The sequence below is a fragment of the Lepisma saccharinum genome, chromosome 8 (assembly GCF_977018435.1).
Source record: "Lepisma saccharinum chromosome 8, izLepSacc3.1, whole genome shotgun sequence".
NCBI classification, from domain to species: Eukaryota; Metazoa; Arthropoda; class Insecta; order Zygentoma; family Lepismatidae; genus Lepisma; species Lepisma saccharinum.
Window position 1 is genome coordinate 3,725,180 of NC_139236.1, and position 26,872 is coordinate 3,752,051.

General features: G+C 39.9%; 1 protein-coding gene across 3 annotated transcripts in view; it reads left to right on the plus strand.

Annotated features, from left to right (window-relative positions):
- Nucleotides 1-26,872, plus strand: part of wb (wing blister) — an 849,362-nt gene that overhangs the window by 455,226 nt on the left and 367,264 nt on the right. For all 3 annotated transcript variants that reach the window (XM_083126284.1, XM_083126285.1, XM_083126286.1), the window contains exons 10-15: nucleotides 5,355-5,596; nucleotides 6,600-6,816; nucleotides 10,952-11,169; nucleotides 18,505-18,698; nucleotides 23,369-23,475; nucleotides 25,605-25,782. In XM_083126284.1, coding sequence (XP_082982410.1) covers nucleotides 5,355-5,596; nucleotides 6,600-6,816; nucleotides 10,952-11,169; nucleotides 18,505-18,698; nucleotides 23,369-23,475; nucleotides 25,605-25,782 — 1,156 coding nt within the window. The remainder of the gene's footprint in view (nucleotides 1-5,354; nucleotides 5,597-6,599; nucleotides 6,817-10,951; nucleotides 11,170-18,504; nucleotides 18,699-23,368; nucleotides 23,476-25,604; nucleotides 25,783-26,872) is intronic.

Here is a 26,872-nt window from a genome sequence, read left to right on the forward strand (position 1 = left end):
TCTTAAATGTGCCTATCTCTCGCAAGCGTTGGTGCAGTCGTACAAACGTTCGTGCACAAGGTAACTGCCTTCCAGGGTAAAGTTCAGCATAACGTTGACGTGCTCCGCCCGCATTCCCATCTTCTAGGCCGTACATGTAGTGCATATCCGTCATTTCAGACACTGAATAGATAGTTGTGATGTGTTGTGATGGAATTTACTGTAAAACCGAACAAACGCCAATCAGACAAAAAACAAAAACAAATGCCATGCCCAACTGTACACAAGAAAGTGAGTACAAATGCACATTTGAGGTACATTACACAACCAGGAGTCACTACAGGGAATTCCTTTCATACCTCCCTAACGAAGGATTTGCGGACCCATGTTCATATGAACTTTTTGTTATGTTTTGATGTCACGAAGAAATCCCTAAAGTTTCTGACACATGTTTGTATACACCCTGTATATATATATATATATATATATATATATATATATATATATATATATATATATATATATATATATATACAGGGTGTCATTTTAATGGCGCCCACGGACCACGGAAACGTATAGAGGACATCGAAACAAACAACTTTTCTCAGTAACATTTTTCTCGTTGGTGCATCGTTTCGGCGCTACAGCCGTTCAAAAAAGCCCGTTTTACCGCCTGAATGCTGGCAACCACACACAACATTTGATTGCATTTGTGACGTCATATCCCGTCGTGAAGCGATGCGTTCCAGGGTTGCCAGGAACACACATACTCTGTGAAAAATGACATAGCTACAATCAGCCACATTATGTACCGTAACACAAAACGAGAGAAACACGATCTGTAACCTAACAGGAAGTAAACAAACGATACAAAAAATGGTAGAAAGAAGATAGAATTCAAGTGGAAGTGATCATATCGAATTTTGTCTCAGATTACTTGTCAAATATTTGCAAATCTAGTTACCAACTTGGCATCTACAATTTAGTCTATCCACTTCGTCCTTCTGATGCTAGTTGTCTGTGACACACTGAAGAGATGACAAAATAGAAATGAAAGAACTCAGAATTTCAAAGGTAAGCAACACATAATATAATGTATATTTAGAGCATTATGAGGCAAGTGGCAAAAATTATATAAGTAGTAGTAATACAAGCTCTAAGACGGCTATGTGTTTTTACCTATGCACCGGATACACATGTAATAGTTTACAAATGTGAAGAGGGCAGTGTATTCATCATTAGATTGTTACTGTGGTTGTACTTGTTTTAGCCGTAATGTAACAACGTGAACCTCGGATACTTCCGTTATCGACACAAAAGTACCGCATGGCATCTGGACACAAACCTGTAGATATCAACCTTGCAACGAGATTTGCAAATATTTGACATGTAGTTGGGCGTAAACAGCCACGTGTAAGCTGTAAGTGCAATAAAATTTATTGTTGTTGATATTTTAGATGTAGGCTGAGACAAAATCCGACATTGACATTTCATTTTGAATACTTTTTTACCATTTCTCATATCGTTAGTTCACTTACCCCTGCCCCTGAGATGACTGCTGATCTTCTAGCTGGTAGGCTATGATGTTCGGTCTGCTGGACGCGTTTCTCGCTTCGTTTTACAGCAAATAATGTCGTTGGTAGTTTGTCATTTTTACCAAAATTTGTTTGTTCCTTGCAACCCTGCCATGCGCTGTTTCGCCCTAGGATATGACGTCAGAGGTACGATCAAATGTTGTGTTGGGTTGCCAGCATCCAGGCGGCAAAACGGTCTTTTTCGAACGGCTGTAGCGTCGAATCGACGCACCAACGAGAAAAATGTTACTGAGAAAAGTTGTTTGTTTTGATGTCCTCTATACGAATCTGTGGTCCGTGGGCGCCATTAAAATGACACCCTGTATAGTATATATATATGTGTGTGTGTGTATGTATGGATATGGATATATATATATATATATATATATATATATATATATATATATATATATATATATATATACAGGGTGTCGCAAAACTCTTTCAACAACGCTTGGGTGCTGGTAGATATCATAAAAACAAGTAACTTTTCCCTATAAAGTTTACCTCGAAAGCGCTTAGTTTCTGCGCTATAAGCGCTTAAAATCTATCCTGTACGTATGCAACCCAACACAGCAAACGCTTGCTCTGACATAACTACCAGGGGCGCGTGGCAGGGTTGCCACTAGCGTTCCTCGTTAAGAGAGACGACTTGAAAACAACAACTTGGGAGTCTTGCCTGAGCAAAACCCAAAACATTAATGATACTTGAGATGTTGTAAGAAGCATTCATAGTATTTATAAACTGACCAAGACAAATAATGGGCAGACTGAAATTCAAGATTACTCATTCTAAAATATCTCCATAATTGATTGATTGATTTGGTTTATTTTAATTCGTTTTTCTGCCACCTTTGGCTAATCGCGAAGATGAGGATGAAATAACAAATGACACCAATGTCTAGGCCAGAATTTAAACCCGAGACACCTGGCGCCGTAGCGAGCTGTGCTAACCACATCACCACGGAGTGTTTCTAATCGTGTTCGTCTCATAAGGAAATAATTGCGAGGCTCTTTTAATTTAATGATTGATTCATTCATTGCTTGATTGATTTGCTTTATTGCACTTCGCTTTTTGTGCCACTTTTGGCTAATTTACGAAGATGGGGATGAGCGATGATATGATTAAATTGATGAATGGACACTCACAAACATACATGCCCAAGCCGGGATTCGAACCCAAGACCCCTGGCTTATTTTAGAAAACAGTGGCAACCTATAAATTTTACCGACAACTGATATGCATGTAAGAAAAATTATGTGTTTTAAAAGTGGGTAGCAAGAAAATTTCAACGATTATTTGCAATACTAGGAACATGCGAATTAAAAACACTCTCTCTCTCTCTCTCTCTCTCTCTCTCTCTCTCTCTCTCTCTCTCTCTCTCTCTCTCTCTCTCTCTCTCTCTCTCTCTCTCTCTCTCTCTCCACTCAAACTGGTTCATCTTGAATGCTCTATTAAAGAAGTTGTAGGAACAAATTAATATTTTATTGAAAGGAATTACAGTGAGTTCGGTGCCTACTCTTCCTGTACTAGTTTGTTCCGCAGTTCACGATATCGTCTGATATTGGTATGTCAAGAGAAATCCTAGTAATTTACACTCTTTTCATGTGTGGGGATTAGTTTTCTCATCTTGTGTCTTTGCTTCGCATTCTTACCGTCCAACGTGAAAAGAAACAATCAAAAGGAAACCATTGAGTACACGTCATAAATTGTACATATTTATTATTCATTGCAGCAACTTGATATCAACATAGAAATGTAAGAGTAACATTTTCGGAAGGCACCAAAATGTCAACTTTTAGTTCACCCTGGAAACAACGTTTTGTAGCAAACGAGCGAGATTCTGACATCTAGATAAATTTCCGGAATAATTCTTGTGAATTTATATTATTCTCATTGTACGTTATTTTTCTGCACTTTCAGGCAAATAGCAAATACGAGGACGAAAGATCCAGTGACACCTTTGTCCAGCTCGGAACTCGTGTCCGGAACATTCGGTAGAGAGATCATGTGTTGATCACTAAACGTACTCAGTCACCGAAGTGGCTCAAGAATATTCATCTGCCTGAGATTTTTGTTTCTTTTCAGCCTGCTTTTTATAACGAACTCGATTTGCAATAGCGCTAGTTCACAATTTTCTAATAAATAAGTTGTAATAACATTACACTCTGCGTGTTCGAAACGAGGCAGCAAACACATCATGTTTACATTTGTTCGTTCTAATTTCCCCTATCTCACGTGTCCCTTCCAATTTTTGATATTGCATGATACACGAAACACTCCGTGGTGATGTGGTTAGCACAGCTCGCTACGGCGCCAGGTGTCTCGGGTTTAAATTCTGGCCTAGACATTGGTGTCATTTGTTATTTCATCCTCATCTTCGCGATTAGCCAAAGGTGGCAGAAAAACGAATTAAAATAAACCAAATCAATCAATCAATTATGGAGATATTTTAGAATGAGTAATCTTGAATTTCAGTCTGCCCATTATTTGTCTTGGTCAGTTTATAAATACTGTGAATGCTTCTTACAACATCGCAAGTATCATTAATGTTTTGGATTTTGCTCAGGCAAGACTCCCAAGTTGTTGTTTTCAAGTCGTCTCTCTTAACGAGGAACGCTAGTGGCAACCCTGCCACGCGCCCCTGGTAGTTATGTCAGAGCAAGCGTTTGCTGTGTTGGGTTGCATACGTACAGGATAGATTTTAAGCGCTTATAGCGCAGAAACTAAGCGCTTTCGAGGTAAACTTTATAGGGAAAAGTTACTTGTTTTTATGGTATCTACCAGCACCCAAGCATTGTTGAAAGAGTTTTGCGACACACTGTATATATATATATATATATATATATATATATATATATATATAATGTGTGTGTGTGTGTGTGTGTGTGTGTGTGTGTGTATTAGCAGGTAACAATATGTTATAAACACATTCTTACTTTCCAAAGAAGCGCATGTGGGATGGCAAAATGGATCCGGATCCGAAAAATTTCGGAAATCCGGATCTGGCCATCCCTACACCGGAGGCGAAGCAAGCATCCATGTCATTCAAACACACATTGTCACCACCTTCCAAGAAATTCAGAACAGCTCCATTCGCAAAGAAAATTATGGCGTGGCTTCAGGGACTTGATGCAGATTTCTACTATGCCGCCCGCCACTGATGCCTTGGTGTACCGTTGGAACAAATGTTTAGTGACTATGTTGGAAAGTAATGTGTATCAGTATATCTACCTGAGGAATAAAGTTTGTCTATGAGAGCTATTGTTACCTTACTTTTTGAATCGCCCTCATATTATGTAATATAATCTAAGAGTACAGGGACTTTTCAGACACTGTTTATAAAAATAGAGAATTTTGAGAATATTGGCAGATTGAGGAGTATTGTCACCATGCTTCAAAGTATGAGCGGTCTAAGCGTGGTGCTGATCACATCGCCTCCAAAATGGTCGAGATAGAGAATCTGTGAGGCCCTACCCCACATCCCCTAAATGTGCCTTCATGGGAAACTTTACCTTTATTGGCCAAAATACGGATTTGCCAGATTCTAATTAGTCGGCAATATACGAAGCTCCAACTTCTTTTCGCCTAACTCGGTGGCGTAGTGGTTAGCATAGGGCGCTACAACGCCTGGAGTCCTGGGATCGAATCTCGGCATGGGTGTTCTTTGTGTCCGTTCCTTTATGAATTTAATCATACGGTTATTCATCCCCATCCTCTCTATTAGCCAAAAGTGGCAGAAAACCAAACCCTAAATGACCTAATTCAATCAATCCAATTGTTTTTATTTGCGTTCCCAGGGAGGTGGAGCGAAGATTGGCTACGGAGACCGGAGTTACAAAGGCAATAACGCGACCATCACAGTTCCCATCCTGGAACACGGCTGGTACCACTTTCCCTCCACGGTGAGGGACATAGTGAGGCATCGGAGGACAGAGTACAGGGGAGGTCCCGTCACGAGGACCCAGCTCATGAGGGTCCTCAGCGATCTGCAGCATCTGCTCTTAAGGGCCAAGTTTCACACGGACCAGGTAGAAGGCGGGTGAGTAAGAACAAAAGCAGTCGAGAATTATCTCCTCTTTGGCTCCCCATTCCTGTCCCTCTCTCTGTCTCTCTCTCTCCCTCCCTCCTCAATTCGTTTCCTTTCCTCACTCTTCTCAGTTTCCTCCTCCTTTCTTTCCCCCCTCTGTTATCATCTTCCCTTTTTTCTCCTCCCCTGATCTTCTCTTCCCTTCTTTCACTCGGTGGAGGCCCATAGTGGTTCGGATCCAACTTTAAACTGTATGCCCAGTTCCGATTAGGCTATCTGTGCATAAAGTCCTCTTCTCTCCTCGCCCTACTCCATATTTTATCTTCTCTCCTATTGTCACTCCATTCCACTCTTCTCCTCTCCTTTCCTCTTCTCTCCTGTGCTCTCCCTTCTCTTTCTCTTATCTTCTCTCGTATTCTCTCTCCTTTCCACTCTTCTTCTCTCCTATTCTCTCTCCTTTCAACTCTTCTCCTCTCCTTTCCTTTTCCTTCTCTTATCTTCTCTCCTATTCTCTCTTCTTTTCACTCTTCCCCTCTCCTCTTATTTTCTCTCCTCTTATTTTCTCTCCTCTTATCTTCTCTCCTCTTCTCTTCTATTCTCCTCTTCTCTTCTATTCTCCTCTCCTCTTCTCTTAACTTCTCTCTTCTTTTCTCCTCTCCTCTCCTATTCCCTTCTTTTATGTTCTCTCGTCTTCTCTCTCTTTTCCACTCTTCTCCTCCTCTTCTTCCTTCTTCTCTCTCCTTCTCAGTCTTCTCCTTTTCTGTTCCCTTCTCTCTCTCCTCTCCTTTCCGCTCCTCTCCTTTTCTCTTCTATTCCTTTCCTGTTCCCTTCTTCCTTTCTCTCATCTTCTCTCCTCACCATTATTCTTCTCTTCTCTTCCCTTATCTTATCTAAATGTGGTGCAGAATTTGTGTTATTTTAATTTTTGTTTGGGAGGGGGGTTGCGTTATGTCTTAAAGCAACGATGTGCACAAACACATTTGTTTACGCTTGCCTTTACTTATCACCTTTACAGATTATTTGCACCCACCCTACAGCAAGGTAGCGAAGGTTATCCGGGGGAAGCGAAGTACCTGGAGAAGTGTGAATGTCCCGAAGGATACGCAGGTCTCTCCTGTGAGGAATGTGCATTCGGCTTCCGGCGTGTAAACAACACCGTCTACCAAGGAATGTGTGTTCCATGTGATTGCAACGGCCATGCAAACTGCGATGCATACACAGGGCAATGTTTTGTAAGTATCTATGCATAAACTAAATACCCGAATGTTTTCTAAATGTTTATTTTGCTTCCGTCCTTTGGATACATAACTTCATTTCAAGGTATCAGCAATCACTGAATGTAAATTCAACACACAACGTGCAAATTGACACAAATATGTTGACTCTAGTAATACCAAAATACACAAGAAATGCGTCGAAGAGTACTTTTTATAGATTTTATATACAACATTGATTTGATGCATTTCGAACTCGTGCGAGCATTGTACCTAAATTTTTGGAGGCGAGGTCGGGAGCGCTTAACACTCAGTCAGAGAGCTGTAATAATCGCTGACTCTCGCAGTTGCCTACCCTGGTTGATTTCCAATGGCGGGAAATTCAGTGGCTGTATATAGTGCCTAAAATGTTTCATTAAAAAAGGAGAGAGAATAATTTAGGCTATCAATATTGAGATGCAGCGCATGAATATATCTACCGTTCAAAATGTTGTCGTGAAGATATTTTGTAGGGGCCGATAATACTATTTTCGCTATGTTGCGCGTTCTACATATGCTGTAAATTTACTTGCATATCTCTCCTGGAAAGGGAGAGGGGAAGAGTATGAGTCTCATTTTGCCAAAAACAAGTTTTGTCCATTTGCTTTGTCATTGAAATACCAAACATAACTGGTAAACAGGCTGTGTTAAATCTCACATGTAACGTAACCAACATTACCGAACATGTTGTTTCTTTTTCCTTCTGTAAAATCACCTTTTTGTACGAGAAACATTTCCCCGCCCATTCAGAAATGAGGATAAGTATCCTACCAGCCTTGCATCAAATTATGTCTGTCATTGTGCCGATTGGGGACAGTAAAAGACTTTTGTAAATTAGTTCTATTTCTTAGGTGGAGTCCACAGCGTTCCTTCATCCTATTTGTATTTTTTTATTTTTAGATTTAACGCCACGTTATCCACTTTGTTAGTCTAATCAACTCGATTAGAATGGCCATGATTCTATGAAATTGGAAATCACATGTACAAACTGGTTCTAACCCCCAGACCCAGTGGCGGCGATTAGCCCACCCCCCCAATTTTCGTCACTTTTGCCCCCGCACTATGCTAAACCTTATCTACAAAGGGAAATATACTGTCTTTGCCCTTCCCCAAGTTTTGCACTTTGCCCCCCCCCCCCCGGTTTTGGAACCCAATCGCCGCCACTGCATACCCTTTGGAGGCGAGGTCAGGAGCACTTAACGCTCAGTCACAGAGTTGGATATTGTATAATAATCGCTGGCTATCGCAGTTGCCTACCCTGGTTGATTTCCTAATGGCGGGAAATTCAATGTTTCGTATCGCAGTTTAAAATTGTGGGTCTACTTCCGTGTAAAGAGTGGGCTTAAAACAGTTGTTTTTTTGTATTAAAAGGGAGTACCATTTCAATTTTTAGAGTTACCAACGTGCATGAAATGTGAGATGTACTTTCATTCGCTGCACACCAATAGCCAAGATTCTAGTACAATCGAAGGCAAAAGTAAATAGTAACTAAGAATATTTTTTTGTGTGTGATATTTTGTTTGAGGTTAGAGCCTCTGCACTAAAGATATATTTTGCTTATTAGTGTAAGACCAAAACCTAAAAGATGAAGAGCAGTGTTATGAGCTCGCACAATCCTAAAGGGATTTACCTGAAGAGTAGTATTAGGTTGATGCGGATCATGGACAACATCTGAAGTAGAGGAAAAAGACTGAAAGCCTTAGAAGTTTGGTGCTACAGGAAAACGTTGAAGATCAAATGGACAAGCAGAGTAGCAAACTGTTTTGAGACGTTGTAAGCTCATAGTGGAGGATTATAACGTGTAGGCCTACATACCAAGAGAAGCCTGTGGGAATCAGTCGTCCAGAGAAAATCCAGGATGGTAGGTCATATCCCGAGACATGAGGGGAAAATGAAACAACCATGAAAACAGCAATTGAAGGAAGAATAGATGTTCAGAATGGAGTGCATAAAAAATAGCAAATGATGTAAAGTGTGAATGCCTCAGAGAAATTTAGGTCCTACTAGAAGACAGAAACAAGTGGAGAAATGCAACAAACAATTTAATATAAATGTAAACCTAATGTACTATCTTCCACCATACTTACGAAGGTATGGTGAGAATGAAAGGGAGATAGAAGGAAGTGAAGAAGGAAACAGCTGATGGGTAGAGTCAATATATTTTAGAAGGCGCGAAGCAAAACAGGCACTGGCCGGGGTTAGGTGGTAGAACAGCCGCAGGCTGAACCAGGCCCTTTAATAAAGGAAAATTGAAATTGAATTTAGAACCTGTTATGGGTCCGAAATACTTGTTCTATTTCTTTTAAATCCATACTCCCATCTTTTGTTTGGTTAATCACAGCGATGAGGATGATTGATACACTGATCTAATGAATGAGGAGATAACTACCATCTCTTCTATATGACTCGAACCAGGGTCTTTAGCTTCGAAATATGTTATGCTAACCACTATCCCACCGAGATTATCATGCACCTCAAGAAAATCAACACTGGATTCTTTGGCCAAATCTGGTGATGACAGAATACTCTTTGACTGTTAATCCAAATAAGGAATGCGTCCTTCCAGATATTTAAAATAGCCTTTTCGTATTCCAAGACATTCAAGAATGACGACTTTCTATTCATCCCGCTCGACATTGTCTGAGCCACAGCAGGGAATTACGGCTATTGTTTTCAATGGTATGTGACGTGGGTGTAAAGGGCAACTTCCCCACATTTTCTTCTGTGGATTGTTCACAGTTTTGAAGAATATCATGCTGGAAGAGTGAAGAAAGAAAGACTAATAAACTATAAACGACACCGCCAAAATTTTCGGGGGGCGGTACATTTTTTTAAAATGGGGTGTAGATTGAAAATTATATGACACCTTGTTCAGAGTAAATGGCAATTAGACATATTGTAGGAGAAGCAGTGAAAGACAGAAAATACATTATACAAAGGATTTTAAAAGGAAATAGAAAGAATTGAGCAAGTGACAGAGTGAAACGAAAAGAAACTGGCTCAGTGACCCGAGAACGTTAAGCTGTCTACCTAAGTGCCCGGGTTCGAGTCCCAATCTGGTCAAGGGTGTTCTTTGTGAACGTCCTTTCATCAGTTTCGTCTAATAGGCGCTCGTTAATATCGTCATTAGCCAAAAGTATAAGAAAAGAAACTCCAAATAACAAAAGTACAAATACAAAAAGGAAAAGGAACTTCAGAGAGACGGACAGAATAAATAAGTGAATCGAAAGAGTGATAGAGAAATTTAAGAAGCTCGATAAAGAGAGAAAAGGAGCGGGTGAAGGAGGAAGGTAGTGAATACAAGACGAAATAGGTTGAAAAATACGAAAGAAGGCGAGAATCTCGAGAAAGAAGAAAAGAGAAATACAGAACGAGTGGAAAAGAAATGCAATTATAACGACGAAGAAAAAATATTAAATGTTAAGTATTTTGTTTTCATATTTCAAATGGGGAGCGTAAATTAACTTCTCTTAACACTCCCTGGTGGCGCTCATGAAAACTATTATGTAGTAATAAGTCACGGGCGTGCGGCGACGTTTGGGGTTAGACAAGCGACTGAATATGCTTCACACAAATAAAAATAATAATAATAGTTATAGCTAGCATTATGATATTTCAATCCATGTACAACTTCGAACCTGCAATACAAAGTAGCCTATTTAAAAGTATTAAGAACCCTTACCATTGTGTAGTGGTTATTCCTATTGGAATATGCAATACTTAAATATCTTCTTTTGAAATTGTAGGTAAAAAAAGTAAAGTGCTCCCCTGTGCTTAGCACTACGCCATGAAGGCGTGTAGGGAGTATGGGGGTAACGCCCCACACTTTCTTGATCCGGTCGTGAGTGAGGGTGATGTGATCAGCATCACGCCCCTGACCGCCTTTACCCCCTAGGGTTTCCCCCAGGTACCCATGGCATTCGACGCTGACTGAGTCGGAAAATACAAGAAAAAGAACTGTCTTGAGGATCGAATAGAAATCCTTCAAAATGGCTTAAAAAAAGCTCTGAGATGTTTTGTTACGCGACCTTTGCGCCCCATATATTTTTGAATTCCATGGAAAAGATTGGGGATTTTTCGATACAGGTTACTACACAAATGTAATTCATTCCAGGCATGTGAACATAACACGACTGGGGAAAGATGTGAGAAGTGCGTGGACGGTTTCTATGGAAACGCTCTGATAGGATCCTCAGACGACTGCAAGCCATGCCACTGCCCCCTGCCTCATCCAGAGAACAACTTCAGCCCTTTGTGCGAGCTTGGGCCAGGCGGGGAGGACTACACGTGCACGAGGTGTCCTGTGGGATACGCCGGGGACCGTTGCGAAATGTAAGTATTTCCATGTGTTATAATTAATTTCAAACACTGTATCCGCATAATTTCTTATTATTCCCCTTCAAAAATAATCTCATATGAACACACAAGATAATAGAAACAAGTTGGAAATAAGTTTACTTTGTAACCTACATAGGTATTCATTAAAACCTGCCATTCCCTATTCATTGATTACACGGCCCTGCATTTGGAAATTTGTTTTTGGATGTTTTCAAATCAATAGGAAATTACATAATTTTCCCCTAGGTCAGGATTTTTCTGCACGTCACAAAGTTTCATCAACCAACGATATTATAACATTGAGTATTGGATATTTTATAAAGGAAATTTTCATGAGTTTCGAAAATAAAACTACATAATCGAGGTCAATACAATTCTCACTCCAATGTGTCACATGAAGGTGGAATGCTTACTATTCTACATGCAATTTTAGTTCAAAAATGGAGGATTTGTATTGTAGAAAACCAATATTTTATCACAATCTATTGGGAAAATTATGGAACTACACATTTTATTGTGAAATTAAGGCAGCAAATATATTGCTGGTTTCTGAAAAAAAAACTATACGTGATTGGTAAAAATGGATTCCATTTTTGGAATCCGCATGCTGAAATTTTTCAGAGACAAAAGTCATCTGCGAGACATCCAAATCTATGTCGGCCGGTTTTGTAGATTTCACAAACGAAAATCTAATGAACATAATTTCCATAATAATAAATTAGTTATTTCATTCTCATTTTAATACACAAAGCCTGTATTTGAAGCATTGTCAGTTACCTCAATATCCAAATCGAAATATTTAATATTATTAACATTTAATATTTTAACAGGTTGCTGTAATGTACGTAGATTGTTGCCAATTTTTTTGCGCCCCTTGGCAGTCAGGCAAACTGAGGCTTTGAGATAATAAATTACATAGTTATTAAATCAGAACCTGATTTTTATGAGTCCACAAAATTCTGTATTTGTGTGTGTTTTAGTAGTAGTAATAGTTGTATTGTTATTTCGAATAATTCGATGGTTCACATGAACAGGTAGATGGACAGACCAATTACTAACTTTTTCCAGAATTTAGTTGATACCCGATATATCTTCCGGTACACCAAACTACATATTTGTATTTTTCTTTAGTTCTGAGATCTTGAAGATTGAGAAATTTATTGCGGACTTTTGACACAGAAAATACATTGTACATTGTTGCCCTGCATTACAAATTACAATATGTCGACATCACACATAATACGAGACATAAATGGGTATTTTTGTAATACTAAATCTATGATATACAGTAAAACCTTGTTAATCCGGACTAATGGGGGATAACTTGACTGCCTTTTGTTTGGGAAGTTCTCTTGTTGACTTCTAGCCACATTTAAATTTTGCATTCTGCTTTTTTTTCCTTTGCCTTTGCCTGTCCGGATTAAGCGAAGTCCGGCTTGTCGGGGTCCGGATTAACGAGGTTGTACTGTAATATAAAACTAACGTAAAGTATACTAAACAATTTTATCTTAAGTTCTTATACTATAGTTGCACTAGTAATATATAAAATACAACATTCTATAACATATACTGGCTTAATTCACTGTATAAAATTATTTCATTTCTGAAATTCTTTAATTGAATATAAATATTATAACAGCAATTTTTTAAAACTTACTCTTAAATATCTTGGATTTCTCAATATTTTTATAGAATAGAATAGAGGTTTTTTCAGTATGAGCCTTTTCGGCTGTACACACATTTCCGTACATCAATTACGTTTTTTTTCATATCCCCTCTCCTTATGTCTTCACATGTTAGTCTTTTCCTTTCATATTAATTGTAGGGTTTTCCGTCACTACAATCTATCAACCTATTTTTTTTCTATTTTTGAATAAAAGCACTATATACTGAACGCAACTTCAACTGGCGACTGGTAAACATCGCATCAGCGATCAGTAGAATTTCTTCCACAGAAATCGGTCATTTTCGAGTCACACTACCGAAAGTTGTTCGCGGGACGAAACAAATGATTGTCGGGTCAACCACATGTTGTCAAACGTGCTGTAAGGCGCGAGAGAGTCTTTTCGGGCAACGATATTTCCAGCACCAGAAATCAGCGAGGGGTTAATGATATACAACTGCACACGTGGTCCTGAACGATGAAGTTTGACACGCAAACACTCTACAAACACGCAAATAGACAACTGGCAAAACAGAAGTACGCTTGGCAACGTTTCTTCTGGAGAGCGATGTGACCCCTTCAGCTTTTACTTCGCAACTGAGTTTGTTCACACCCATTGAGCCACATACCAGCGTTGCCAACCTCTCAGCTGCGAAAAGTGCTGATTGAACAGTGAAATTATGCCAAAACGGTACTCAATGGTGTTAGAACATTTATTATTATTATTATTATTAATAATAAAGAACAAATAAAAATTTTCCACTCTCACTGTACACGAAATCTAGACTTGTTTGCACTGGTTCAAAATTGTTTCGTTTCCAGGCAAGTGGTACTTTGTACAGGGATGCGCATCAAAGAGTGTTAGTACTCATGTTTAGAAATTCTTCCAAATATATTTACAAACGCAAAAAAAAAAAAAAAAAAAATCAGAAATAAGGAAGCACAGATACACTTAAACTCATGCTAAAAAATACATATGGCTCTCCTCCACCTTCTTCTACGATTTTACGACAGGAAGATGTGGTAGAGATGAAACGCAATGGTGGATGGTGGGATCCCTGGACCGCTTTACTCACTTTTGTTGGAAACATGTCCACTCCTGAAATAGAGATGTGGATTGTGGAGGTACTTTTATTTTTACTTCTTCAGAAAACTTTCCTTTGAGTTAAACTTTTACCGCTGAGAGCGGTTGCTGATTATTCTAGATTTGGTTGTTATGCCAAACACAGGGTGCTAGGTGCAGGCCCTTAGCCAGACAGGGGCCAGGGAGGGCTCAACTCCCTGGCAGGGTCGCCACGCCCCCTGACACGCCACCAGCCACCCCTGACACTGCCGCCAGCCCCTTTGACATTAGGTAAAATTATTTTGTATTCTAATTTGTTTGAAGTGAAGAGTGAAAATGTAGACAGAATATATTATTTTGTTCCCAACTTCGTTCGTTCATCTTGTTTATGAGCAGAAGTCTAAGCAGGGGCAAGTGTTTAGAAGTAGAAAGTTCTTTCATAGGGAGCCTTCTTTATCTGTACCTTCCCTGCCCCTGTTGCAGCCTCTCGTTTGACAGAAATCTGTGACTTTCATGTCATCATCTACATTGCTTCCACATCTGCGTCAAATGTCAACAGATCCCAAGTTTTGGGAACGAAGAGGAGTTTTATTGCTTCGGCTGGGGGTGGATGTACGATAAGCACTATGATTGAAGTGAATATCATACATTTTAACATACATGTATGATATAAATATAATCAAAAATAGTATGGAGTTGGTACTAAGGGATGGCGTCAGTAGCAATCATTAACACTTCAAGAGATGTTTTGGGCCTCCCCGATGGCGCAGTGGTAGCATCCTCGCCTTGTAATCAAGGGGTCTAGGGTTCGATACCCGGTGGAGGCACATTGGTTCGGATCCTACTTTAAACTGTAGGTCCAGTCCCGATTAGCCTTACTGTGCATGAAGTGGACTTACAAACACTAACTCAATCCAATTCAAGATATGTTTTAGAAGATATAGAAAAAAACTGTAGTATTTGTATATTTCTACGTTTTATATTTTAAATGAACCTATGACCCCTGACACACACAATTTACCTTCATTTAATACTGTTAAACTTTTAAAAATGGACTTTGTTTACAAAGCCCCCCTGGAGATCAGTTCTAGCTACGGGCCTGGCTAGGTGCCAACGACGGTTAAATTATGCTAGGTTTAGCACCATTATGCTAGGGTTGGCATCGCTGCCACATACCCTCGAAGACGATTGGGGGTCAGAAAGGTCCATAAATGGCCGTCAAGGTCAGCCGCTAGTTGGAGTTGCGTTCAGTATAGTTATTATATTGTCGGCAAGAAGCTTTTTTGCACACCGCTCTCGGTCACTTTCACTCCAGTTGCAAATTTGTAAAGTGAATGTCTGTGCGAATGACCCGTTTTTTGTAGGTAGACATACAGCGGCTGTTGTCTTGTGATTCTATGGCTGCATCAGAGAGTCCAGCCCTTGCACAATGCAAAGTGGAGTTAAAATTACTTCGTGGTGCGATGAACGTGCAACGTTCGTAAAGACACTTGCCAACGGCAACCTGGTGCAGGCGAACGGTGCGCCAATGGCCGACGCTGTTGCATTACCCATTATTGCTACTCACATTTGTCGGGAGTATGAGAACTCTTATACACTCAGGGCTTGCGGGGTGAAATCATGGGAAACTCGATTATTAAACATTGCATAACTATTTATTTAAATAAAGGCTCTTTGAAACACGCTTTTGCCAAGACTTGCTTACAATATTCATAATTTACAAAGTCCAAATTACAATAAAAATTCCTTTGCATAAAACTACACTCGTTTACAATGGCAGAATGAGAAAACTTGCATATACCAAAATTAATACAATTCTTAAAAAAATTTAATATTATTAAAATGTGCCCCTTGTTAATTCTAAAGTTCCTCTACCTTGGCGCTATTAACTTTTAATCATGTGCAAATAACATTCATACTAACATTTACTTATCTGGATTATAGTCATGGCCTTCGTTAAAGAATATATCTCTTTCAGAGCGACTAGTAGGGGGTGGGAATATATATATATATATATATATAGGGAACGGAACTTTATGTGCTAAAAAACACAGAAATATTTATTTTTTATGTGTCATAAATGTTGAAAATATGTGATAAAAACAGGAAAATATGTGACAAAAATAAAAACATTTGGTAACAAAAACAAACTATAACATGCATTTTAAACACCTGAAATTAGTTTCTAAATGATTACCTCTTAGCGAGCAATTTTTTGGAAGAGTTGCAGTGGATCACCATAGTTTTTCCAAATTCTCCATTGTAAATCTGTGACTATTATCTCTAAAAAGCATCTTATATTGTGAGAAAGATCGCTCCACGTCACAAGAAACAATTCTTGCATATTTGAATCACGAAATGTCACTAACGCTTAAGTTTTCCAAAGCTTCCTCTTCCTCTACTTCACTTTCCAAAACACATGCAATTTGGCACAAAGTTTGAAAACCTTGTTTTTTCCCAAAAAATTCTGTACATTTAGACACTTAGATCCAGTGAGTTCTTGCAGTTTCGATTCTACTATACGGACTTTAACAATGGAAGCTGCCAAAGTGTTCGCGGACGATTCAAGCTTTCATATGGAATTAGAGAGAATGGACAGGTTTGTTGAGATGTATGCCAATTCGACTTTTACGGAGGGCTCCATCAACAGTTCTTGCAGAATTCTTCTTTGTCGAGATCATTTACAACAGATACAATTTTTTCAAACTTCTGGGCATAACATCTGCATCCAACCAAGTGCCCCATCGCGTAACTACAGGTGTAGGGGGAAGGGGAACCTCAGGACATTTTTGTTTAAAATTGTCTATTCTTCTAGCCAACTTGATAAAAACTTTCTTGCCATTTGAAACCAGTTTATCGACATTGGGATAAAGAGCTCTTATCTTTTCACATATTCTATGCAACGCATGGGCCACACATTTAACGTGCACCATTTTGGGGTAGCTAACGGCAAGGCCTACTGCAGCTTTTTTCATGTATGCTGCAGCATCTGTCACGAGGAGAAGAACATTGTCAAATGTTATGCCTTCCGGCCACAATAGCTGCATTGCTTCATTAAAAAGCCTTGCTATCATTACGTGTAGCCAGCCCCAGCTACTACTTACAGCTATTTTCTCCCAATAGGATCGTAGGCGAGGTGCCAGAAGTCTGCCAGCGAGGGTGTTCAAAGACAAAACAAACCTAGCACTCTCGATATGAAAGAGGTGCAGAGTAGCCTATAAACATTTTTCCTTCGAGGATTTCGAGGTGGATGAAGTCAATGAGCGATTTTATGTATTTAAAATGAAAATTCGCAAAATATGTATTTACATACGGAAAACTGGAAAATATGTGTTTTTATGTAAAATAAAATTTGCTATAATCAGAATTTTGGCAAAAATGAGGGTCTGTATCTTATTGCAGAAAAAACATTTAATTACCTAAAGTTCCTTTCCCTATATATATATATATATATATATATATATATAAACCAAAAGAGAAACGTTCCGGCACGTTTACATTCAGTATATACATACTGGTACGAACTTACGTTCGGGTGCCTTCCCGCGGTGCAACACCGGGGGTCGAACCAGTCGGTATGACAAAAAAAACTCCTCACAGCACGAAGCCGGGATCGAATCTGGTTCGATTACCTACCGCTCAGTTAAAGACTTAGGGACGAGCCAACTAAGGCTCGGGTACCTTGTTCCTCAGCACGAGGCTGGGGTCGAACCAAGGTTCGGATACCTCTCCTCAGTCTTAACCGGGTTCAGACCAGGCTGTAGGGGCTGGAGGTGGACCTCTCAGCCTAAGCTGAGGAGCCAGCCCTCGATGTGCTCAGTCAGTGTCCACAAACCAACTGATACTAGGGCCACACTCAGGCTTCTTTTATAGCATTGGGAGCCCCGATCGCAGCGTAAGCATGTGGCGATTCTAGGAACTACTTAGATTTACTATGGTTGCGCTGAACAGCTGCGCACAGTAATAACTACTAGCGAGGCGCCTCTAGTGGCATACATATGAACTCGGTGCTTAAGGTATATTGAATACAGCCAAAGTTACCAACTTAGGGTATTAATTAACATACAGATCAGAAATGCCATTACAAAATCAACTAATGAAAATACAACCTTAATAATTTATAAAGTTACAATCTAGGCTGACAGCCGGGGACGTTACAAACGCCATGCATCTATGTTGGGATTGATAGCACGACGGTCGTTACTCTGTTCGATAAGCCAACCAAATTAGTTTCTCAGACAGATTATTTTCCTGGCAATCTCTGGAGAGAGCGAACGAAAGCAGGTCTTTGCACAATGAACACGTGCGAGGGAGCGGGATTGCGTGAGGGTAAAAGCAACTGCAGCTACCAGCCGTTTGCATCCGCGTGTTGCTCCGCCCACTCGCTTTCTACCTTTCTACCGTTATGCGCGGCCCTCCTCCAGACATTCCCGGGATAGAGTATAAATGAACACGGCAAGGTACTTTTTCTCAACCTGTTTCCGATTAGCACCCTAAATAATAAAGCTAAAGCAACATCATTCAGTTACAGGCTTGGAGTTCAACTCAATATTTTCACAGGTACAAAGAATGTATGAGAATTGAATAAACGTTTCTCTTTCAGCTGTGCGGACGGTTTCTTTGGAAATCCTCTTCAGATCGGCTCCACCTGCCAGCCGTGCGACTGCCACAGTGGCCATGGTGTGTGCGACAAGCTCACTGGGCAGTGCCTTAGTTGCCCAGGAAACACAGAGGGATGGCGCTGCGATCGCTGCAAATATGCTCACTACGGGGACCCTTCTCGAGCAGACTGTCATCGTAAGTAAGCTAAGATTAAAATTATAAAATTTGACTTAAAAAAATTCATGTGTTTTATATTTGTCGACATAAAACTAAAATTTAATTACAATTTGATTCGAAGAATGCCCAGGTATTACCTACCATTTGTCATTTCTTATAACAAAGGAACCTAAAATTAATTTTATAATCAGTAAATATACATACTTTTACATATTCATCAATGCCAAAAACAAAAAGGAGCGAAGTAAAGGAAACGAGTTTTCTAAAATGATACAAAGACAACTGTTCGATTAATTAATTCTATATGTATTTCCAATGTATATTGTCCGTAGGAGAAATTCGCACTCGCAAAATACCCAGCATTCGAATCCGGAACTTTCGTTTACGAGCTTGTGAACAGTGGCGTAGAAAGGGGTGGGTGAAATGGGGTCTCGCGTCCATGGGGTTGATACGAAAACTGTAATAGATAGAAGTGAGGAAAACAGATAGAAGAGGATAATTTTTGTGGACAATTACATTAAAATATTCTGTTATCTGGCTTTGATTTCTAATTTAACGTTATAATTTGAAGGAATACGTCAAATCAGAGGCGCAACATACAGGGCCCCCAAGCCTAAGGGGGCGAGAAAAGTAGTACAAATTATTGTCGTGTTTTCCATATGAAACATTTAGGCAAAAATTGACGAACACTTGCTTGGACATTTTTATCCATTTATTCTTTTCTTGAATGAAAATCACTTGTCTGGCCTCTTCTTTTTATTGACAACTTTGAATACGTAATATTACTGCGACTTTGTGGAAACAGAAAATTCCAGCACTGTATTACCAGAATATACTTCTGCCAAGTGTAAATTTCTCGTCGCATAATATTAAATATAATTTTCGTCAGTAATTTATTATTATTATTTATTATTATTTAAATATGACAATCTGCTGACGTATCCCTGAAGATTTTGTATCGATTCACATTGAGATTTCAAATTTAAACACCGGATGGAGGCCTTGCATTCAAATCTCCCAGAGCCTCGCGATGTGTTGCTACGCCACTGCTTGTGAATATGCCACTCAAGACACTCGGACAACGAAGCGGCTAGTTACACCCTGTCCCGGGAATCTCTGGAGCAAGCGAACGAAATCAAGTTCTCTGAACAAGTAGGACTCGAAAGAGGGCTCGACAAATGAACGCGAAAGAGGGAAAGTGAATGCATAAAGGGGAAACACGACTGCAGCTACCAACCGTTTACAGCAGCGCGCACTTTGCACTGCCAAATCGCTTTCCCCCTTCCCTACCGTTGAATGCATGCGTCGAATTATTTCATCATATCATCAGTCATCCACATCTTCACAAATTAGTCAAAAGTGACACAAAAGCCGAAGATTTAAGCAAATCAATCAATCAATCAATCAATGAAAATCACACACACAGACGGACGCTCTGATATAGATACATTATATGGCAGATCCAACTTTTATAATTACTTCTCAAGGATTTTCTGAGTAACCTATGTATATCAATTTGTTTCCACAGTTCATTTTAAGGGAGAGAGGGACAATTTCCCATAGGTCCTTCTCTCTCTTCGGCAGCTGCCGATCACTGTTGCCAGCTTCGTTCTTTTGGAGCCAGATCTGGCTCTTTCCTGCACTCGTTTGGCTGTGAACTATGGCAGCCGACCCCTGCCCCACTATGATTCCATCATTGGCTCCGGCTTCCATAGACAACGTCTGTCATAAGTATACATTTTATAAGTAATACGTGACGTGATATTATTATATTGGCTGCGTTGCCCCACCCCATCTTACATCCCCACATACTTTTCCTTTATAGCACCTTGGCTGACGTGAAGAGGACGTAATATTGTTATCATGCCCGTAGCCAGGCAGGAAGGGCCAGGGGGGGCTCATCCCCCCCTGGCACTGCCATCAGCCCCCTTTACATTAGGTAAACTATTTTGCATAATTTGTTTGCAATGAAGGGTGAAAATGTAGACAACTCACAACTTTAAGGATAAATCCACAGAATATGAACAGTATCTATTACATTCGCTCATTTTATTTATGAGCAGAAGTAGCTGCAAGTATTTAGAATATTCTCTAGGCTTCAGAAAGTTCTTTCATAGGGGAGCTTCTTTATCTGTACCTTCACTGTCCCTGTTGCAACCTCCCGTTTAGACAGAAATCTGTGACTTTGATGTCATCATGCAAGTTCCCTCCGCATCTGCGTCAAAGGTCAACAGCAGCTACCACGGTTTGGGAAGGAAGGGGAGTTTAATTGCTTCGGCCGGGGGTGGAATATACTGTAGGCACTGTGATTAAATATTGTCCGTTTTTTGTGTGTGATATACATATCTGTATCATCTAAAATAGTATGGGGGGTGTAAGGGACAATTTCGGTATCAGTCAATTAACACTTCAAGAGCTGTTTTAAAAGATGTAGAAAAATGTAGTATTTGTGTAGTATATGATATTTATAAATGAATGAGCGCCCTCCCCCAACACATAATTTACCTTCATTTAATATTTGTTTTTAAAAAAGGGCTTGGTTTACAAAGGCCCCCCCCCCCCCCCCCGATAACCCGTGAGCTCCCCCTGGAGATCAATTCTAGCTACGGGCCTGATTGTTATCCGGGAATACTTTATATTCGATTTCATTCGACCATCGCTGAATTATTGAGATGGGTGATACCGGCGGATCTATTGTAGACGGTGAAAACTAAGAATAAATTGCCATCACTTTAAAGCTAACGGCATTAACAGCACCCCCTCCCCACCCACACCCCCACTCATTTGACACCTAAAATTATCCCAGCAGGCACTTTATCCAGTTTCGTAAATGTAGCTCCTTGAAAGTTTTTACTCCGTTTACGGTGAAATTTAGCTCTCTTATGTGCATCAGGTTTGGCAACACTGCCAGGAGGCAAGGAGAAATACAATGCTCTTATGGAAGTATTATTTTATTTCTTCTCTTGGGAATATCAAACTTCCGATGGCATAGAAAAATATATCAACGGAAAAAGGACAGACTGAAGTAGTAATTGACAGACGGAAATGTCGAAACTTCCATTTGAATAGCCGTAACTTTAAGTTGAAGATGATTCCCCATAAGGAATGCATGGGTTTCTGAAAATTCTTATTCATCATATTTTTCAAACATCGTATCTAGCTTAATAATCAACTTTAAAAAACACTTTCACTTGCAACATGTACAGAAAGTCATACTCTATTGAACACCAGCTTTTTTTTCCTCAGTAGCACTGCCCATTCGGACGATATTGAAATAAATGCACAACTGGTGCGAAATTGTCCCTCATCCCCTTAAGAATCCAATAGAATGCCCAGTTGGAAGAACATTATCTAATTCGTATTCCGTAAATACGTATTCCAGTTAAAAAAAATATTAAAAAGCTCAAATAGTTTTGGAGATATCATAACGTAAAAAAATGTATCGATTATTGGTAGAGCTGTGCCGATACCGATGCTGATGTATCGGATCGGAAAGTATCTGTTGGACATCATCTACCGATACCAGCCGCTACTTTTCCATAATGTTGATCTTTCACGGGGTCCCCAAAAATGAAGCGCGACACTTTCACAAAGTCTTAATTATCCTGGAATTTATGCAAAATTCAACTTTATTTTTATTTTGAGCCACTTTTTTTTTTGCATTAAAACTGGATTTTTTTTATTATGTAACATTTATTTTAATATTTGTTTCAACAACTTTTAATTATTGCAATTTTCAAGTATCGCTATCTGTTCAAAGTGTTATCGGTTCAGCCCGAATTATTGGTCGTAGACAGACAAAGGAATCAATTGATATCCAATTTCTGCGTGTTCAACCATTTTCAAAGTCCTAAAATTCACCAAGTGCCATCGTTCTAATATAAGATTCTGAGACGCCGGCATGTCACATGATATCACTTGTTGCCAGACAGTCCACCAAATTTTGTCCTTGTGGATCTAGCGGTTTCTGAGATACTAGTAGGTAACACGGACGGACAGACATGACCAGCCCATAAGTTCATATTTTATCAATTTTGCTGATCGGGTAGCCTACCGATTAGCTTCACTGTGCATGAACAGGACTTAAAGTATCAACTCAATCAACGAATACGAGATTTAGGGAGCTTTCAGACCGATGTGACATGCAACAAGTTACACGGGGTTTGAAACACCAAAGTGACAAACGACACAGAACCTCGCCTTGCATTCACCGCGCATGCGCAATTAACAGACTGAGGTGATAAGGTGCACTGTATTGAGCTACACGCAAGCGACAAATCACCTTGTCCTACCATTTCGGCACGAAAGGTTGCATTTATTTCTGAACATTCATTTCCAAGTAGTACTTATTGCTTGTCTCTTCGGTCTGAAAGCTCCTTAAGCGAAAGAAGTGTTACTATTTAGATAAATGGTGTATTTCGAACTGTTATAAATATACCTAAATCAATAACTGAGAGTGAAATTTGATACTTGGGACGGGGAACAAAATCGCACTCTGCCCCCTTTCCTTGAGGTGTCTTGGAGAGGAGGAAGGGTGCAGAAAGTGCCTTTTCTCCCAAAGAGAGCCCTTATGACGTACTTAAATAGGTCGTAAATAATATTGTGTTTAGTGTCCAAAGCGACACTCTCGTTGTCCCCTTTTGTAATTATTATTACTAATAATAATTATTAATCTCTTCCCTGCGCAGCCTGCTCGTGCGACTCCCGAGGATCCGAAGACGAAATCTGTGACTCTGAGACCGGCCAGTGTCGATGCAGGGATAATTTCACCGGCAGAGCTTGCGACCGATGTGAGGTAAGTACACCCAAGGATGTCCACCAGAAAGGGAGCAACAATACTCATGTCTATATCGTCTTAGTAGCTCTATATGAATCCCTACATTCGTTATTTCATTGATGAATTCAGCGCTGAATCCACTGTAGTCCACCTCTTCCACCACATGTAGGTGCTGATGAACGCAATGGATTTTTTTGGAACTGTAAGTAATTGTAGTCTGCTATAGTGGCGTTTGACATGAGAGAGCTCTAAGGTGTGATTTTACGACTTTTGGATGCAGGATATGCATGTTGTATCATGCTTTGCTTCGTCTCAGTTAAAAAAAATAACTTAAATATTACATGAAACAGTTTTATTTCCAAATGCTATTCTTGCCCGTTATGCAGGAGCAGAATTGGGGAATAGCATAAGGTATGTAGCATCTTAATTTTTCATAATTGCGTTAGTAACAACTACTAAAATTTAATGAGTTCTTGTTCTTTGGCGTTACTTTACTTGCGTTGCCTTGAAAAGTTCATAACTAGGCCTCGGAAGTTAATGACCTAACAAATCTAAAAAAATGACCTTAAATTTATTAAAAAATGTCCTAAAATGATAAAATATGACCTAAAATAAATTATTTTTGGTCTTAAAATGAAATTTTGATATTTGCGTAAACAAAAAATAGCTCGTGGCTCTTGAGGAGCAAAGCCTACTTCTCAACTGCCAACCTCATCACACATGCCTCAGCAGAGGTAGGCGATAATCCAGCCAGTTACGGGGTGACACATGGTCAGCACGACGAACCCTCATCCGTTGTTGAAGGTTTCCGTGGACTACAGAAGCAAAGGGGAAAATACAATCAAGTGCTATTATTTTTTTCTGTGCGACTCATTCACCTCCTTTCAGAGTGGGCTCTGCACAATCCAGTATTAGGTCAGGATCTGAAAATACAGTTGTTTCGCAACAAATTATATATTTTTCAATATTGCGACTAAAACCATAGATTAGAGCGATTACAATGGCCAACAAAGTAGACTTAACACAAAGTATTTAAAATTTGTTGAAAGAAAAATAAATGTATCAAAAATTAATTAATTCAATGTCAAACATTTCAGTTAACATTAATTTAGAACTTTTCCATTGACAGTATTTTTGCTTAATGGCGAACTTGCTAAAAAGACCATGTCAGGACATTTCAGGTGCATTTATAATTTACGAAACAACTGAGGAGAGAAGAAATAAACCTCAAAAATGAAGAAAAATTAAATAAAAACTGCAAAGCAAAATACTGGAAATAGCCTAAAAGTCAAAAAAGGTCGAGAATGAAAAAAAAAATGCAAAATAAAACCAGTGTTTTGTGGTTCTAACTTAAGGGAAATGGACTTATATCAGGTTTAGCATTGTTTTCAAGGGCCAGAAAAAAATATTTGTCATCAACTTCCGAGCCGTATTCATAACGGATGATTTATTTTCTTGGACAAAACATGCTGTGATGCGTTGCGCATAGTAAAGCATGCTCTGTGAACAACAGATGTGAAACTGAGTAAACACTTATTATTGTATGACCAGGTAACGGTACTGCTTACGTTCGGTTACTTTTTTTCCCCCCAACTTATGTCGAAATTGGCCCCGAACGGTGCAAAATCGTACTTGAAGTGGAAAGCGTGGACTGGAAGTGAAGGTCTCTCGAATTGCACTTTGACCTCAGCGCCAAATACGATCAGTAGCGGAGATAAAATTGAGGACACTTTGTTCTTTCCGCGTTTTAAACACTTGTTTTTCACTATAGGAATCACGCAACATTTTAAAAAGTTTTTATACATACATTTCCACACATTAGAAGAACTTCAACCAACGACTTGCTGACTTCCTACTTCCGTGATTTCAAACAAATGAACGAGTCCACAAGTCAAGTCAACGAGTCAAGTTTTCAAGCCTGCAACGATGCGTGCCCCTCGCTGTGGTCTCGATTGCTGGCTTAATTGACGCTTTCGAACTGCAATAGGCGACGTCACTTCCGTCAAGACCATACTTCAAGTCTGCTCTTTGTACCTTTCTGAAATAGCCTGTATTTTCTGAAATATGTACACAAACATTTTTGTCACTATCCGCACTGCTCTTCTCTATTTTGGCACTCAGAAGAAACGATTGTATTTTGTTCACAGGCAGGCCTAGGAAACGTGGCTGCCGGCTGCCTGCCCTGCGACTGCGACCCTGTTGGGTCACTGGGAGACCTCTGCAACACTGTGACGGGCGACTGCGACTGCAAGGCTGGTGTGGGAGGGCCTCGGTGCGACACCTGCCAGGAAGAGTTCTACAATTTCACCAGCGGAGGCTGCACCAGTGAGTACATATCTCTCTCTCTCTCTCTTAGCCATTCTTTTGGGATGCAGTTGCAAAATCTAAGAATATTTGTCAAATGTAGAACCTTCATCTTGTATCCTGATGCTTAGCCCTCTCTTGAATCTTGAAATGAATCTGCTTCTTGTCGTGACAGAGGAATGGGGGTACTAATACTGATCGCATGCACAACTGGTGGCTGACCTTAATAGCTCACTTGTCTAGTATTCGTCTTCGGGGGGTGTGTGGCTCGATGAGGGTCAACAACTTCAGTTGCGAAGTAAAAGCTGTAGGGGTAACATCGCTCTTCCGTTACAACGTTGCCAAACGTACGTCTGTTTTTGTCAGTTGTTTTGATTACCTTGTTTGTAGTGTTTCGGTGTGTTGTGAACTAATTTTCCGAGCTTGGTGTACTATTGTAAAACTTTTACTAGTAACGGAGCTGATCAACTTTTGGCAACATGCTTTGTATCCGACGCTCATTTGTTTCGTTCCGCCAGCTACTTTCGGGGCCTTGTGACACGGAAATGCCCGATGTCGGTCGAAGATCGCCGGTTCGTTGTTTCCTAGCCGGCAGCTTGAAATGCGATCAGTACAGTAATGTTGAATCTTTTAAAAAATTGCAAGTCCCTCCCTCACAGTCTTCACGAGACGTGAGGCTACCACATGTTCCTTCTACGTTCCATTTCTTGTAAGGACATCCACGTGGATATGCGGGGGTCATTCATCTCTTCATTCCTCGTCAAGATTGCGAGGAAGATAAGGTTCTAGTTTCTTTAAGTTCGTCGGGAACTTTACCACAGCTTCTACAAGATCTCTCCAGATGCAAGGTAAGTGAACAGCCGTCGGCAGAGCTTTCTTTGTGTGTGTATTACCATTGTCGCTTTGTTATACGCCTGGAATAATTTTTAAGTGTGGTATCTCCCCCCTCTTCTCGACCTCTGTAGCAAACAGGACTCGTTCGTATGTGCTGCTTTTACATATGTGCTTTCACGTTGTTTTGTCTTTATAAACCCTTGTCCACTTGGAATGTTCCAGCTGTGCCTGACGTTTTTATAGAAGCAGGAAATCGTCAGATTTTCATTCCATTTGG